This window comes from Gadus macrocephalus, chromosome 1 (assembly GCF_031168955.1).
Source record: "Gadus macrocephalus chromosome 1, ASM3116895v1".
Taxonomy (NCBI): Eukaryota; Metazoa; Chordata; class Actinopteri; order Gadiformes; family Gadidae; genus Gadus; species Gadus macrocephalus.
In genome coordinates, this window is record NC_082382.1 from 5,486,399 (window position 1) to 5,499,280 (window position 12,882).

Consider the following 12,882-nt stretch of genomic DNA (forward strand, 5'->3'; position numbering starts at 1 on the left):
GAAAGCTCATTGTGGGACTGGCTCGTAGTGGCTGTAATTCTGCACCAAGGCTGAATTTCTTGAACATCTACAAATACCGTATTAAGGGCCAACTAACACCTATATATATATAAGCATCCATAAAGTAGCATGCCATGGGACTGTTAAGGTTTGAAAGACAAGTGACTTCTAACTCATTTCATGCTACCTGATAGCACAGCTGAATTATGGGAACATGTTGGGCTTACCCAGTGAGCCTGCTTGTCCTCGACAGCACTACTATTTGATATGTCCCCAAGTGCAAAGCACATTGCTTGTGAAGTAAACTTGACATCATTATAAAAAAGTATTAAATACTGCGATTCACTGAACTATAAGGTATCCTTGGGGAACTTCCGAATCTTTTCATCAAAGTCTAGTCTTAAAGGCACCCAGTGCAACTTTCGAGGCTTAAAAATAAACATTCAATTTCTAGTCTTTTTTACACGTAGTAAATTTCAATAACTCCATACCTTTACATACCGACATTTAAGGAGCAAAGATGAGACGTCGTTGTGTGGTGAGAACTGATAGAAAATCGTAAACAACAACAATCGCCGGTGGGGAGAAGCCATTTTTCCATTGACTGGAAGCCTGCTTTATTTATTGTAGGTTACAAAAAATAAAGAAAATGGCGGCATTGTTGTTGTTATCGATTTTGTATCAGACTAGAAATTGAATGTTTATTTTTCATTGAATGTTTACATAAAGTTGCACTGGGTGCCTTTAAGACTTAAATGATCTATATCAATACAGATAACTAGCACATACTGGCTAACCAACACTCACCTCTGCATTCTACCCTTTCAAACAGGGGTACTGTCTGGCACCTTTACTCTTTCCCTCATCTGCTCAGGGACCTGCAGGATGGCCCTTGCTGCGATAGGCCCTGAGTTGATGGTCTGTCTGTCTGTCTGTCTGTGTGTGTGTGTGTGTGTGTGTGTGTGTGTGTGTGTGTGTGTGTGTGTGTGTGTGTGTGTGTGTCACACACACACACACACACACACACACACACACACACACACACACACACACACACACACACACACACACACACACACACACACACACACACACACACACATAATATATATTATCACGGCCAAAAGCTGTGTGCGACTCCAGACGATATTATGAATCACAAACGACACACACACACACACACACTGTGTGTGTGTGTGTGTGTGTGTGTGTGTGTGTGTGTGTGTGTGTGTGTGTGTGTGTGTGTGTGTGTGTGTGTGTGTGTGTGTGCGTGCGTGCGTGCGTGCGTCCGTGGGTTTGTGTGCGTGTGAATATATTTTAGTGCCACGAGGGGGCGTCAAATGCCCTCATTTTTAATTGCTAATCCAAATCAGCATCATGTATTTTACTTTCTAAAGGGATCAGGGTGACTCATTTCAGTCATCATCTAAATGCTCCCTGATAGCACAGCGGTGTTTGGGGAAACTTTAGCTCGGCTGCTGCGCTAGAATCACAAATATGAAAGATGTGTCGGATACGCAAGGGGCTGATTAGATGCTGGTTCGTGTAATCACTCTTTTTTTTTTTTGCGTTAAAGTGGACTGGAGGAAGACAAAGGGACCCGTTTTACATCCCGTTGTGTTTCTGTTCACATTTATTTCCATTTTTTCTTCTATTTAATCAGCGCTATTGGATAGAAACCCCGCGGGTCGCCGGAAGGTTGCAGAACCTTAACGCATCATCCCCAACCGTGTAGGAGACTTTCCTTAGTGTGTTAAAGTTAAATGATCACTGAAGATGTGGATAATTGTAACGTTTATCTTAGTAGTGGTGCATGTGGAGGTGGGCCTTGGGTGTCAGCTGCCCGGGGACTGGAGACCCCAGACCGAGGCGTGCCGCGCTGAACTCGCGGAGGTCATCGTGTTCGCCAAGGTGCTCGCGCTGCACCAGGAGTCGTACAGCGTGTACAACTCTCTTCCCTGGAGGCACGACCCGGATCTGTTTTACACCGCCGAGGTGGAGCTGCTCTGCGACCAGGCCTGGGGTAGCATGCTGGAGATCCCCGCCGGGTCCCGGCTCAACGTCACCGGGCTGGGCTACTTCCAATGCTTCACCTACAGCGTCACAGAGAACAACTCCTATTATTTCTTCCTAAGGTAAAACAAACCCTACAAGCTTTGCCCTGCATTCGATCGCCACATTTTGAATATTGAAATGTTGAAATATACTTGTATATTGTAATACATGTGTTTCTTGAGGCTACCCCCACCACCCAGGATGATAAATACATGCATGAATCTGCTCAACGTAAGGGTTTCAACCTCATCCTATTGGCAAATGAACATGCCTTCATGTGGAATGTGCAATGCTGGGTACAATTCTGAATTCTGAGTGTTGCTGACCCAAACTTTTCGTCAAACTAAATGTCTACTGCTGAAACACCTTGTTGATTGATTTCCATCATGCTGATATGTCTACTGCTGAAACACCTTGGTCGATATATTGTCATCATGTCCGATTGTTTGCCCTGCCCTACTTCATGCAACTAAACATCTGGCTGCCATGAATGTTGAATATTTGTGTAGCGAATTTATTTGGCCATGTTTTTCAATGTGTGTGTGTGTGTGTGTGTGTGTGTGTGTGTGTGTGTGTGTGTGTGTGTGTGTGTGTGTGTGTGTGTGTGTGTGTGCGTGTGCGCGTGTGTGTCCTGTGGTAGAATTGTATAGGCCTAACCCTAAATAACATGAACCATTTGGAGAAGAGAAAGCGTTTTGATGATTGCAATAGCAGTGATGAGGGATTAAAGGGTTCTTATAAACTGTGACCTTCTCTCACACTATAGCCTATCCACTAAAATAGAATTGGTGAACTCCTCAGCACATCTGTATCGTTTAATCTTTGGTCGATTTTTGTACCCGGGAGGCAAGGGATCGTTGTTATGACACAAACACAAAAGCATATTTTTGATTCAATATGCATTTGTTCTTGTGGACCAAGCTCTTTCCATAGGACCTCGCCCGGGCTGCGTCCCAGCCTGCAGGATAACAGAGCAAGGCAGATTGGATGTGGAGCTGAAGGAGTCCGAACTCCAATGTTAGCCTGATAATGGCTTTTGATATGATGGCCTCCTCCTCCGTCTTACATGCGTCAGCGTCCTGAGTCAAACGCATCAGGACCCATAGAACTCATGTGTCAGCCGGTCGGCTGGGCAACCCTACAATAAAGGCTCAGGGTTGCAAAGGCATTCAGACGCCCACCTTCACCACGGAGGTCCTCTTTCAATTCCATAATGGGACCTGAAAAATGGCCAGGAACATTTGGAGGATGCAGTGAATTCTCAGACAGACACGTATTCACAATTCACAGTGTGAATGATGAAGGACGTCAGCGAGAGGTTTTCGGTCATGGTTTTATGAGTAAGAGTACCATGCTAGGTATGGTGTGATGACCTCACTTTGAAAGGGGGTGGTGTAGGGTTCCAAGGAGTTTAAGTCCCAGCCAAAAGTCTTGTGGGTTTGACCCCTAATGTTTACAAAGTAAGCCTGTATGCACCCTTGGTACGCCAGCTTCTCCATGAGATTTATCTTCACTGTTGTTACAAGTGTACTACGGTAATTTAGGACAGACAGTGCAAACTCCACAGCAAGCAACGGGATGAATCTCGGAGGCAGGGTCAACTTAAATCAACGAGTCCATGCAAACGTGCAATCTTTTTTGCATATTTGTTTTCAGTCAGCAAGACAAAGTCCAACTGAGTCAAAAGAAAAAACACAGATAAATCTGAAAAATAAAAAATAAATCCTACACTTTGAGTGTTTTATTGTTTTCATTTGCAACACTGAGAATAAGGCCTTGGATCAAAAAGCAAGAGTTTATTCATTTGCTCTGTAATCTCCAGTGAGTTCCATTTCCTGCGATAAAATATCCCCAAAAACATCTTCCCAGACCAAAATAACCCTCCCCAATCAATCACTGATAAAGAGCCCTGAGCCAGTGCTGGTCAGACTGAAGCACGGAGAAAAATACATGTTGGGGTCTCCCAGTGGACCGGGAAGGAGCCGTGTACTCAGTCGGTCTGTTGCTTCCTAGTCTGTAATTTACTCCCTTGAGATTAAGACCAGTGTCAGGAGGTCAGGCCAGCTAGAAAGAAAAACATCAGCTTTCATTTAAAGGAGTTAAAAATACCTCAAGTGTTTATGAATGTGGCATGGAGATATTTTCAAAATGCCGCAAGTGGTTTCTGTATTTTATAAAAGGGTTACCATTTTCTCTGTTGGATAATGGGAGATTGTGTGCTACATTTGTGTTGGGAGTATACCATGATTGTTGGGTTCATGTAGTCTTGTGTGTGAGATGCTGTTGGAGGAGTTCATGAGACTTGTTATAACCAATAAAGATCACACTGCACCCCTTCGTGATGCTCAACTTTCAACACAATGAAGTCATAGCTTATCTGAGTTGCGAGGTCTAGAAATTTGATTTGTATTATGAGAAGCCCCACAAGCCAAAACAAAACAATTAAGGATTATACAAACATGGAAAACATAGGAAGGTGTGTTTGTATATTTCAAGTATAGTAAATCAAGTATACAAACACTCAGCCTGTGTGTGCTCAAACACACGTGCGCCCTGCACTCATTTGCACACACGTACTACGCACAGATTCAAATGCAAACACACAGACACACACATGTACACCCGCACGCACTCATACACACACCCAGGCTTGAGAGTCCCAGAGTGATGATGGACTGGACAGGGTTAGTCAAGCTTTTGATGTCCCACAAGGGACCCTAGATGGGATCCAGATGGATGGGAGCCATGCTGCTTCTAAGACTTCCTCTCCTACTCCCTCCATAGTGGAGGAGAAGATATGTACCAGGCAGAGCCTATTCACATGAAGGTCTCTGCCTTACCCTCATCCAATGGCTATTAAGCTTCTAAATAAAAACTTAAATTGGCTATACGTTTGTTTTAAATGTTTGGTGAGGAGTATTATCACACTACCTTCCTTGCATTGCTTACATTGCTTAAACTTGTTGTGTTAACCTTCACCTAGATGAATGCCCCCAACAAACAAATGTCACTCTTTTTATCTTACTCTTGACTGAATCTTATTTTTAAGGAAAATAATATAAAAAAGGCATCATTTGAATCCACACACTGAAATTCCTGATACGTTGTGCACTGTTACACAAATATATGGAGAGGTAATTTTTTGAAGAAATGCACACATTTGTGCAATGATTTCAACACATTGTCGAACGAGACCGAATGGGCCTCTTGAGGCAGAACCAGTTAATAATGATTCATGCATTGGATGGTGTTCCTGCTTCCATCCAAACTTTTACCACTACTCAGTTCTTATTGACGTACCGTATGTTTCTCACATGCACTGGGTGTTACTCTGTGCATGAATTTTATGCACGTATCTATGCAATCACTTGCAATCCAACCACCTCCATAACTACCTGCCGATTCCCCCCCAGGATGGATGAGAACTACAGCATCCTTCCCCATGGGGTCAACTTCCAGGACCCCATCTTCCCCGACACGGCCGAGAGCCACCACATGTTCTCCAGCCTCTTCCAGTTCTCCAACTGCACGGCCGGGACGCAGGTCCACAGCTACAGCCCCGAGTGGGAGGCTCAGGAGGACAGCAGGGTGAGAAGCACAATGGTCGTCTGAACCGCTAAAGTATTGAGTTTCACATTCAGAGGATATAGTAGCACTATCTCGGCATTGACCATGCACGCTCCGTTTTCCCTGCTCTGCCTTCCTTCTATGTCGCTGATTATTTGGAATAGAAAACAATCCAAAATAAATCAGGATCTCTCTTGGAAAAGATGATAAAAATGTGGTTCAGTTTTCCATTAATGACCCCTCTACCGGGGACTCTGATTACACTCAGAGCCGTCTGAGCTGACCCAGACAGCTGGTTCATGTCATGCTTAGGGTTCTCCTGAACTAAAGAAAAACACGTTTGTTTTCACTTCCTCTACGCAAGAACGGATAATAGACTTGACATCAACCTTTGCGTGATCGCCTCATGCAGCGTCCAATGCATGAGTATGAAGTTGGTGAAACCTGCCTGTGCTGTGGTGAGAATCAACCACCAGCTCTGCTGAATAGAAACATGCCTTAAAAGCTTGTTCCTTACAAACACTTTTATTTTTCTCTTTTGGCTCAGTAAAAAAGAACTCCCAACAGCAACAAACAATTAAACACAACTTTATGGCAACAGTACAGCAGCATCTTATCAGCCATCTTATAACAACTGTCAATAATTATGATGCATGCAGTGAACATATTTGGATCTTCTCATGCTCAGCGTTTTGTAATGGCTGGCATGCTGTACAGATTAAGAGTTACCAGACTCTGGTGAACGGTTGTAGTGCAGAGAAACATCTGCCTCCTCTTATGAAGTCCCTTATGAACCAGAAATTGGTTCACCATCCTGCAAAGGATGCACAGGTTTTCCAAAATGTCCTTGATTTCTTTATGACATTTGGGATTGATTATGGATTATAGACATGAATGGGAATGGAAAATAATTAGGGTTGTCTGGTACAACATCCCCTGGTAAATCCTATTCCAACAATTCTATCCTTGCCTTCATGATGAGTTGTTGAAGTTAAGTTTAGTTTAAGAACATTAATACCAGGTAAGCCTTCCATTCCAACAAAAGTATTGGTAATGCTTTGCTTCATTTAGATTGCTGCTTTCCAGTGTTGCAGTAACCACAGAATAGGCAGGTCAATGCTGTATTTCCTCACAGCATCTCAAGCTTCGTCTCTGGGCTTTCCCAAGGCCAATTATCCAAGTATTTGTCCACACAGGAGCTTAGACGGAAAAATACATCAGGGTAGACAGGGATTGAAACCATCTGTAGATTGACTCCTTGAATGAAATTCAAACCTGTGACCGAAGAACACCCAGCTTTCTGTAGAGGGATTCGTGCTAACAAACAGGCATTCTCCTTTGGGAAATAGCTTGCCTCAGGGGTGATGTGTGATCACTTCCACAGAGGTAAGACTTGATATTCTTTATAGTGCCTTATAGTGCCGTATAGGTCAGAGATTGCTCAGTTTCAGAGGTCCGTGTGGCATAAGTAATAGCAAGTATGATAAAGCGTGGTAATAAAAAAAAAAGAACTGATACTAATCAGCAATATGGGAAGGCGGCCGGCAGCACATATTTTACATTTCCTCAAACCCTATCCCACAGTTATACGAGTCAAATGTTCTGCCGTGATTCTATCTGACCCATGTGGCAGTACTGGGATCGGAAAAGGAAATCTACACCCATCTGAGAGGCGGCCATGCATTGAGAACCACCTGGCCTTTTCTACAGAGGAGAGCAGGGCACCAACATATTGTAGACTCTGGCAAGAAATGTAGAATAGAAGAAATGTCTTCTTTCTTTCATGTGCACCAATACATGCTGCACTATTTTAAGCTAGGAAATCAATATTGGAATTGAGTTCGACTTGGGTTGAGTTATGTATGTATGTACTGACTCTTGCCTTTAACCTCAGATTGGCTTCGATGCAGTAGCGAAAGTGAGAAAAAGGATCATATCAGATTCAGTTGTTCCTAGCATGGGAAATAGGGTTAGGTTTGGGCTGTTATGATTGGTCGTCAGCCCAAAATAACACTCCGTCAGTGTTTGTATAGTGATCTGGCATATGCCAGTATATGTCATCCTTGCTGATGATTAATGAACAAGCTTTTGCATGATTAATGAAAATCAAAAGGGTCAACAGGTTGTACCAGCATTCACTTCATATAACCTAATTATACGCCAAAGACAAAGGCTGTGTTGCAGGTTGGCCACCACTGTCGATTTCGAGGGTAAATGAAGCACTCAAGATATGTGTATCATTAAAGAATGTCTCCGAAAATGGTGTTAAAGTCCAGTTTTTTGTCGTTTTTGGTAGTAACCAAAAATTACAGTTTTTGGTTACTACCAAGGATGCATCCAGTTTTTTTAACGCAATTCGGCGGTGACGTCACGTTGGGGAGACGTGGTGGAAGGTAGCCTCAGCCTCGTACTAGAACTATGGCATCTAACTGGAATGAGGAAGAGGTGGCATGAACCACAAATAACATGCATGATGGCCCGCAGTCGTATCATTTCGAACCTGTCAGACGTGAGAGGGCGAACGATGAATTGCAGAGAACTGATGGCCGTGAAAGCCAATTAAATGCATGGTCAGAGGAGAGTGAGTGGAGAGTTGGTGAAGTGTCCTGGTGAGTTTATCATTTATCAACGAGCGCTGGAGCTAGTCTATGAACAGCAGTGCATACAGTGTAGGAGTGGTAATCGGGAGAGTCAGGAGAATTCCTGGTGAGCCATTAACGTTTCGGGGCCGCCGGGCTGATTACTTCGGTAAACAATATTGCTTTTGTAAAAGTTCCTTGCTGCGCGGTCCGGCAGCCTGAGCTGTGCACCTGCTCAGCTCTCACTCACTCAAGACACGCAACACTCACAAACTGTCAACGTCGCAACCAAGTCGATATGTGCAGAGGGGCGTAACTGAGCAGCCCCTCCCCAAGTGGTATAGCCTAAGCCCAGGTGGGCCTTGTACTGCGGTTGGTCAGAAAGACGTAACAGCCATGACGACATTGAACTCCCGGGCAGGTTTGAAGAGAGTGGCACGCACGCACGCACGCACACACCTTGAAGGAGTTTTTCCACCTGCTCCGTATCCAGCTTGTTCCACTCTTTAAGCACCCAGGCTACTAGTATGCGGCGAGCTGGGGCTCTCATGTTCCCCTCCTGCGGTGTATTCCTTGTCCGCATCCCCTGCCATCCAGTTGTCATACGGTTCATGCAGACTGGCTTTGAACGGCTGATTCCATCGATGTACTTTGCGTATGCCGTGTTTTCCCGCCGCTGTGTAAATCTCTGTATGCTTATGCTGTTGAGAGCTTAAATAAATGGACTATATAAATTGACTACAAATATCTGGCTGTCTGCCTCCCTACCTGCCTCCCTACCTGTCTGTCTGTCTGTCTGTCTGTCTGTCTGTCTGTCTGTCTGTCTGTCTGTCTGTCTGTCTGTCTGTCTGTCTGTCTGTCTGTCTGTCTGTCTGTCTGTCTGTCTGTCTGTCTGTCTGTCTGTCTGTCTGTCTGTCTGTCTGTCTGTCTGTCTGTCTGTCTCCCCAACGTGACGTAATGCAATGCATTGTGGGGGAAATGAGAATCAATTACAAACCACTAAAATAGTGCTTATCTTTTTGCATTACATTCCGTTTTTGTGATACCCAACAACATCAAATACAATGGATAACAGTTTAAAAGTTTATTACCAACAAGCAAATTGTGCAAATCGTTGGAAAATTAACCCTGCAACACGGCCTTTAATTCAATATTTACATTGGCCCAATTGGCCCCTTACACTGAACCATCTGCATGAATCATTGGCCAATCATAAGTAATGGCTCTTTCTTCTGGGCAGCTGCTCTGCTCGGCAGTGCAGAAGGCCCTGTTTGAGGAAGAGGAGGAGGTGAGGACCCTCTCGGTGAAGGTGAGGACCCTGGAGAAGGCCAACGGACACCTGAGGGAGAAGGTGAAGACCCTGAAGCGACTGCTGCGGCAGGCCAGGCAAGAGACCACCGTCAAGGAACAGCAGACCCACAGCCTCAAGCAGCTCTACCAGGCCCACCCTCAGGCCCACCCAGACCAGGACACCCGCCAGGACCAGGGGACCCCCCGGCTCAAGAAGGGCCTCACCAAGACCTTAAGGGACTAAAGTACCACACACACTCTTTGTTATCGCTGTTTTTTATCAACCCCGGCTGTGTCTTTCATAGAGCATCTTAGACACCAAGGAGGGACATTTAGGAATGTTTGTTATGTAATATAAGGCTGAGCAATGTCCGTGCATTGAGTAAGATGAATAAGGTCCTGCCATTGGTTTGGACTGTGTGAGCCTCTGATATGGGGAGTGAATCACTTTGTTGGTCCTCCAGTGCACTACTTTTATATTCTTATACTTTTGTTGCTGATGCTTACATTCATATAATTTCATAGTAGGATTAACTGAACTGATGATTGATCTTATGTCATTATACACGTTATAAACAAACAAAAATACTTAAACATTTCTCGAAGGATTGAGCCATGGTGGGATTTCAATGAAGGAGCTCGAGGCTTATGGATTCGTTGAGGGATTTGGATGTCCTTATTGGAATATCATTTTTATCTTTTTTCTGTGCTGGACACATGTATGTTATGTTGTGCTAGCATTTATACAAAATTACTATATGTTTGATTTGCGGGATCAAAATCCACACTTCTTTTTCTGAAAATGTGATGCATTGTGGTAATGGCGGGCATTGTGTGTAGCAGAAGGGTCCATCCAGGGTTTTATTAAGGTCATTATCTGGATGTGCCACTCTGCATCACGAGAAACCGAACGTGGGTGAGGTGAGGTGTCTCAGGGACCAGGTTCAATCACAACAGAGTCCTTTTATGGTCCAGTAATGTTCTCATGCTCCCTATAGTTTAACCATAATTAATTGAACCCATTACTATTTAATTTACAGTGGTTATGATTTGTTCAAAGTATGTGAGGGGACAACGATGTCCATCAACATATGTTCATATGTAATCCTTTCTGGAGTTACAGTTGACCTTCTATCCACACTGGCCTTGGTGTGCCAGTTACTGTACATAGTGCATACAAAAGTCCAGGAAATTGTTTCACTTGTTGAGGTTACTCAGTGTTCTTTTTTTTAAAAGTTGGATTGATTGAATGATATTTTTTTGTTATTAAAATATGGTGCTGAGCACTCAAATACAATACTGTCCATTGTTTGATTAGTCAAAATTGTTTCTTTATAATTTCTTTATTATTATTTGGATGCAAATATAATGACTGAAAATAACATCTTGTTTGCTTTTGAGATGGCTAATGTGTTAGTTTGTATAAATTAATATAAATTACACAACAATTTAATTTCTAAGGTGATTTCCAAGGTGCCACTATGCTATAAATAATGGCACCTTTGAAATTAGATCAATTTAATCTATTGAATCAAAGCAACTAAGAAAATGTATCTTACTTCCTTCACCTAATTAGTCATTCCATCAGAGCCATTTTAGGAAGTGGACATTGTGGAACAGTAGGGGGCCCAACCTCTGTCTGGCCTTATAGCTTTCTGCCGAGTGACCGCCTGGCGGCCACCATCATTCATATCAGTTGAGGATAAACGTGTTCAGATAACAGGACTCTGAGGTGCCAGAGGATTCATGTACAGCTGATTTCTGATTCAGAATTATAGCTCAAAAGACTAAACATCAGTAAACTTCTTGAGGTGTATGGCAGAGTGATAACATAAGGATTGATTGATGCTGACATTCTTCTAAATCAAAGTTTAACAGAATACTAATTAATATATGCTTAACAGGTGTGAATTCAAAAATAACTATTATATTTTAACATTTTCTCTTGTTAAGTTTTGGAAATTTTTTAATGTCAAATTAACCTTTCAGACAGGGTTTAATGCAATCTCCATGAGAAAACACAGGCTATGTTCTTCCATGTGTTACCATGTATCATAAACGAGGGAGTAAGAGCAAAGGATGAGGTCCATAGCAAACGAAGAATGGCCTTGGAAAACATACACATTACAACCATCTCTTATCGTCTGCAAAGCTTCTTTATAACCAACGTTTATACGTCCATAAAAGTCTTGATAGAAAGTGTTTCAACCAACTCCTACCACTGAGGTTGTATTAATCAGACTTGCCTGCAGCCATCTGTCTAAATCTCGGGAAGGTGGCCAAGGATGATATACACACAATGCTTCGCTCACGTAAACCTTGGCGCGAAACAAATGTGCTAAACAGATGTGACGGTCCCATCCAGGGGATCTGGGCTAGTCGGAGCTACGGTTTATTGGTCTCCTCTGTGCTCCATGTTCCTTTAACATTGCATTGGTCACCAATGCCATGCTATATGATGACCACAGGGATGTCAACGTGGCTGCTTGTGTCTCCTGACCAATCCCTCTGGGCTCGTGTGTCACACATGCAGCTCCATGCTGTCATTTGTCAGATTGTCGGTTAATGCTCCTTGCTGCTGAAAGTCATGGGAATGAAGAATGCCAAAAGTACCACGAATCAGGCACCAGCTTTTCCACCCCGCTTCAGATATGTGATCTGTTGGCAATTAGTGGCATGTTAAGAGCAAAGAGCGTTTTCAGCAAAGCCCGGGAGCAGTGCTTTCTGTGTGTTTAATTAGTCATCCTGTAGTGTCGAAGTACAATGGAGACGTGCATCTGAGACAGCACTTGGCATGGCTGAACCTCTTCAAAATACGGTTGGAAAGCAGGCTGCTTGGAAAAATAGATATTTTTATTTGAGGATTAATGTAAGATATGCATTATTATATGCTGGTCTGCAATCCCTCAATTCCTTATCAGAAGTACTATGGAAATAGTTTCCTAATACCTAGGGCATCGACGCATTGGATGCTTGCAATACAGAACCAGGGAAGCACATTATGTAAGAAGTGTGAGAATGAGGTGTGAGAGATTTACAAGGCAGCATATACAGCGAATCAGCCCAGCCACCCCCACCACTGCCAACACCGCTCCCAACTACCAAACCAGTTCAATATGAAACATTTCTGACCACGTTCCTGAGGCGGAACAGGTATTCAAGTGTCACTGGGCCGGACCAGATGTGCCGTGGTGCCACGTCTGATTACTTTTCCACCAGTCTGTGTCTGCTCCAATCATTTTGACTGATGAGTCCCCCCCCCACCCACCCCACCATCTGATCATAATACCATACCCTGCTCTCAGCCCGTATGTTGAGGTCTCGGACCTCAAAGGGGGAAATACATCATGTTTGCAGGGCGCGCGGGTCAAGTTCAAGAGTCCTGCTTTAT

At 43.6% G+C, this 12,882-nt stretch overlaps 1 protein-coding gene across 1 annotated transcript; it reads left to right on the forward strand.

The window, feature by feature from the left end:
• The first annotated feature begins 1,380 nt into the window (after nt 1–1,380).
• On the forward strand, nt 1,381–10,788 carry ccdc3b (coiled-coil domain containing 3b). The gene is made up of 3 exons (XM_060063953.1): nt 1,381–2,135; nt 5,469–5,643; nt 9,442–10,788. Exons 1-3 carry the CDS (start codon nt 1,777–1,779, stop codon nt 9,733–9,735), a joined length of 828 nt encoding a protein of 275 aa, XP_059919936.1. The 5' UTR covers nt 1,381–1,776; the 3' UTR covers nt 9,736–10,788.
• Nucleotides 10,789–12,882: the final 2,094 nt, after the last annotated feature.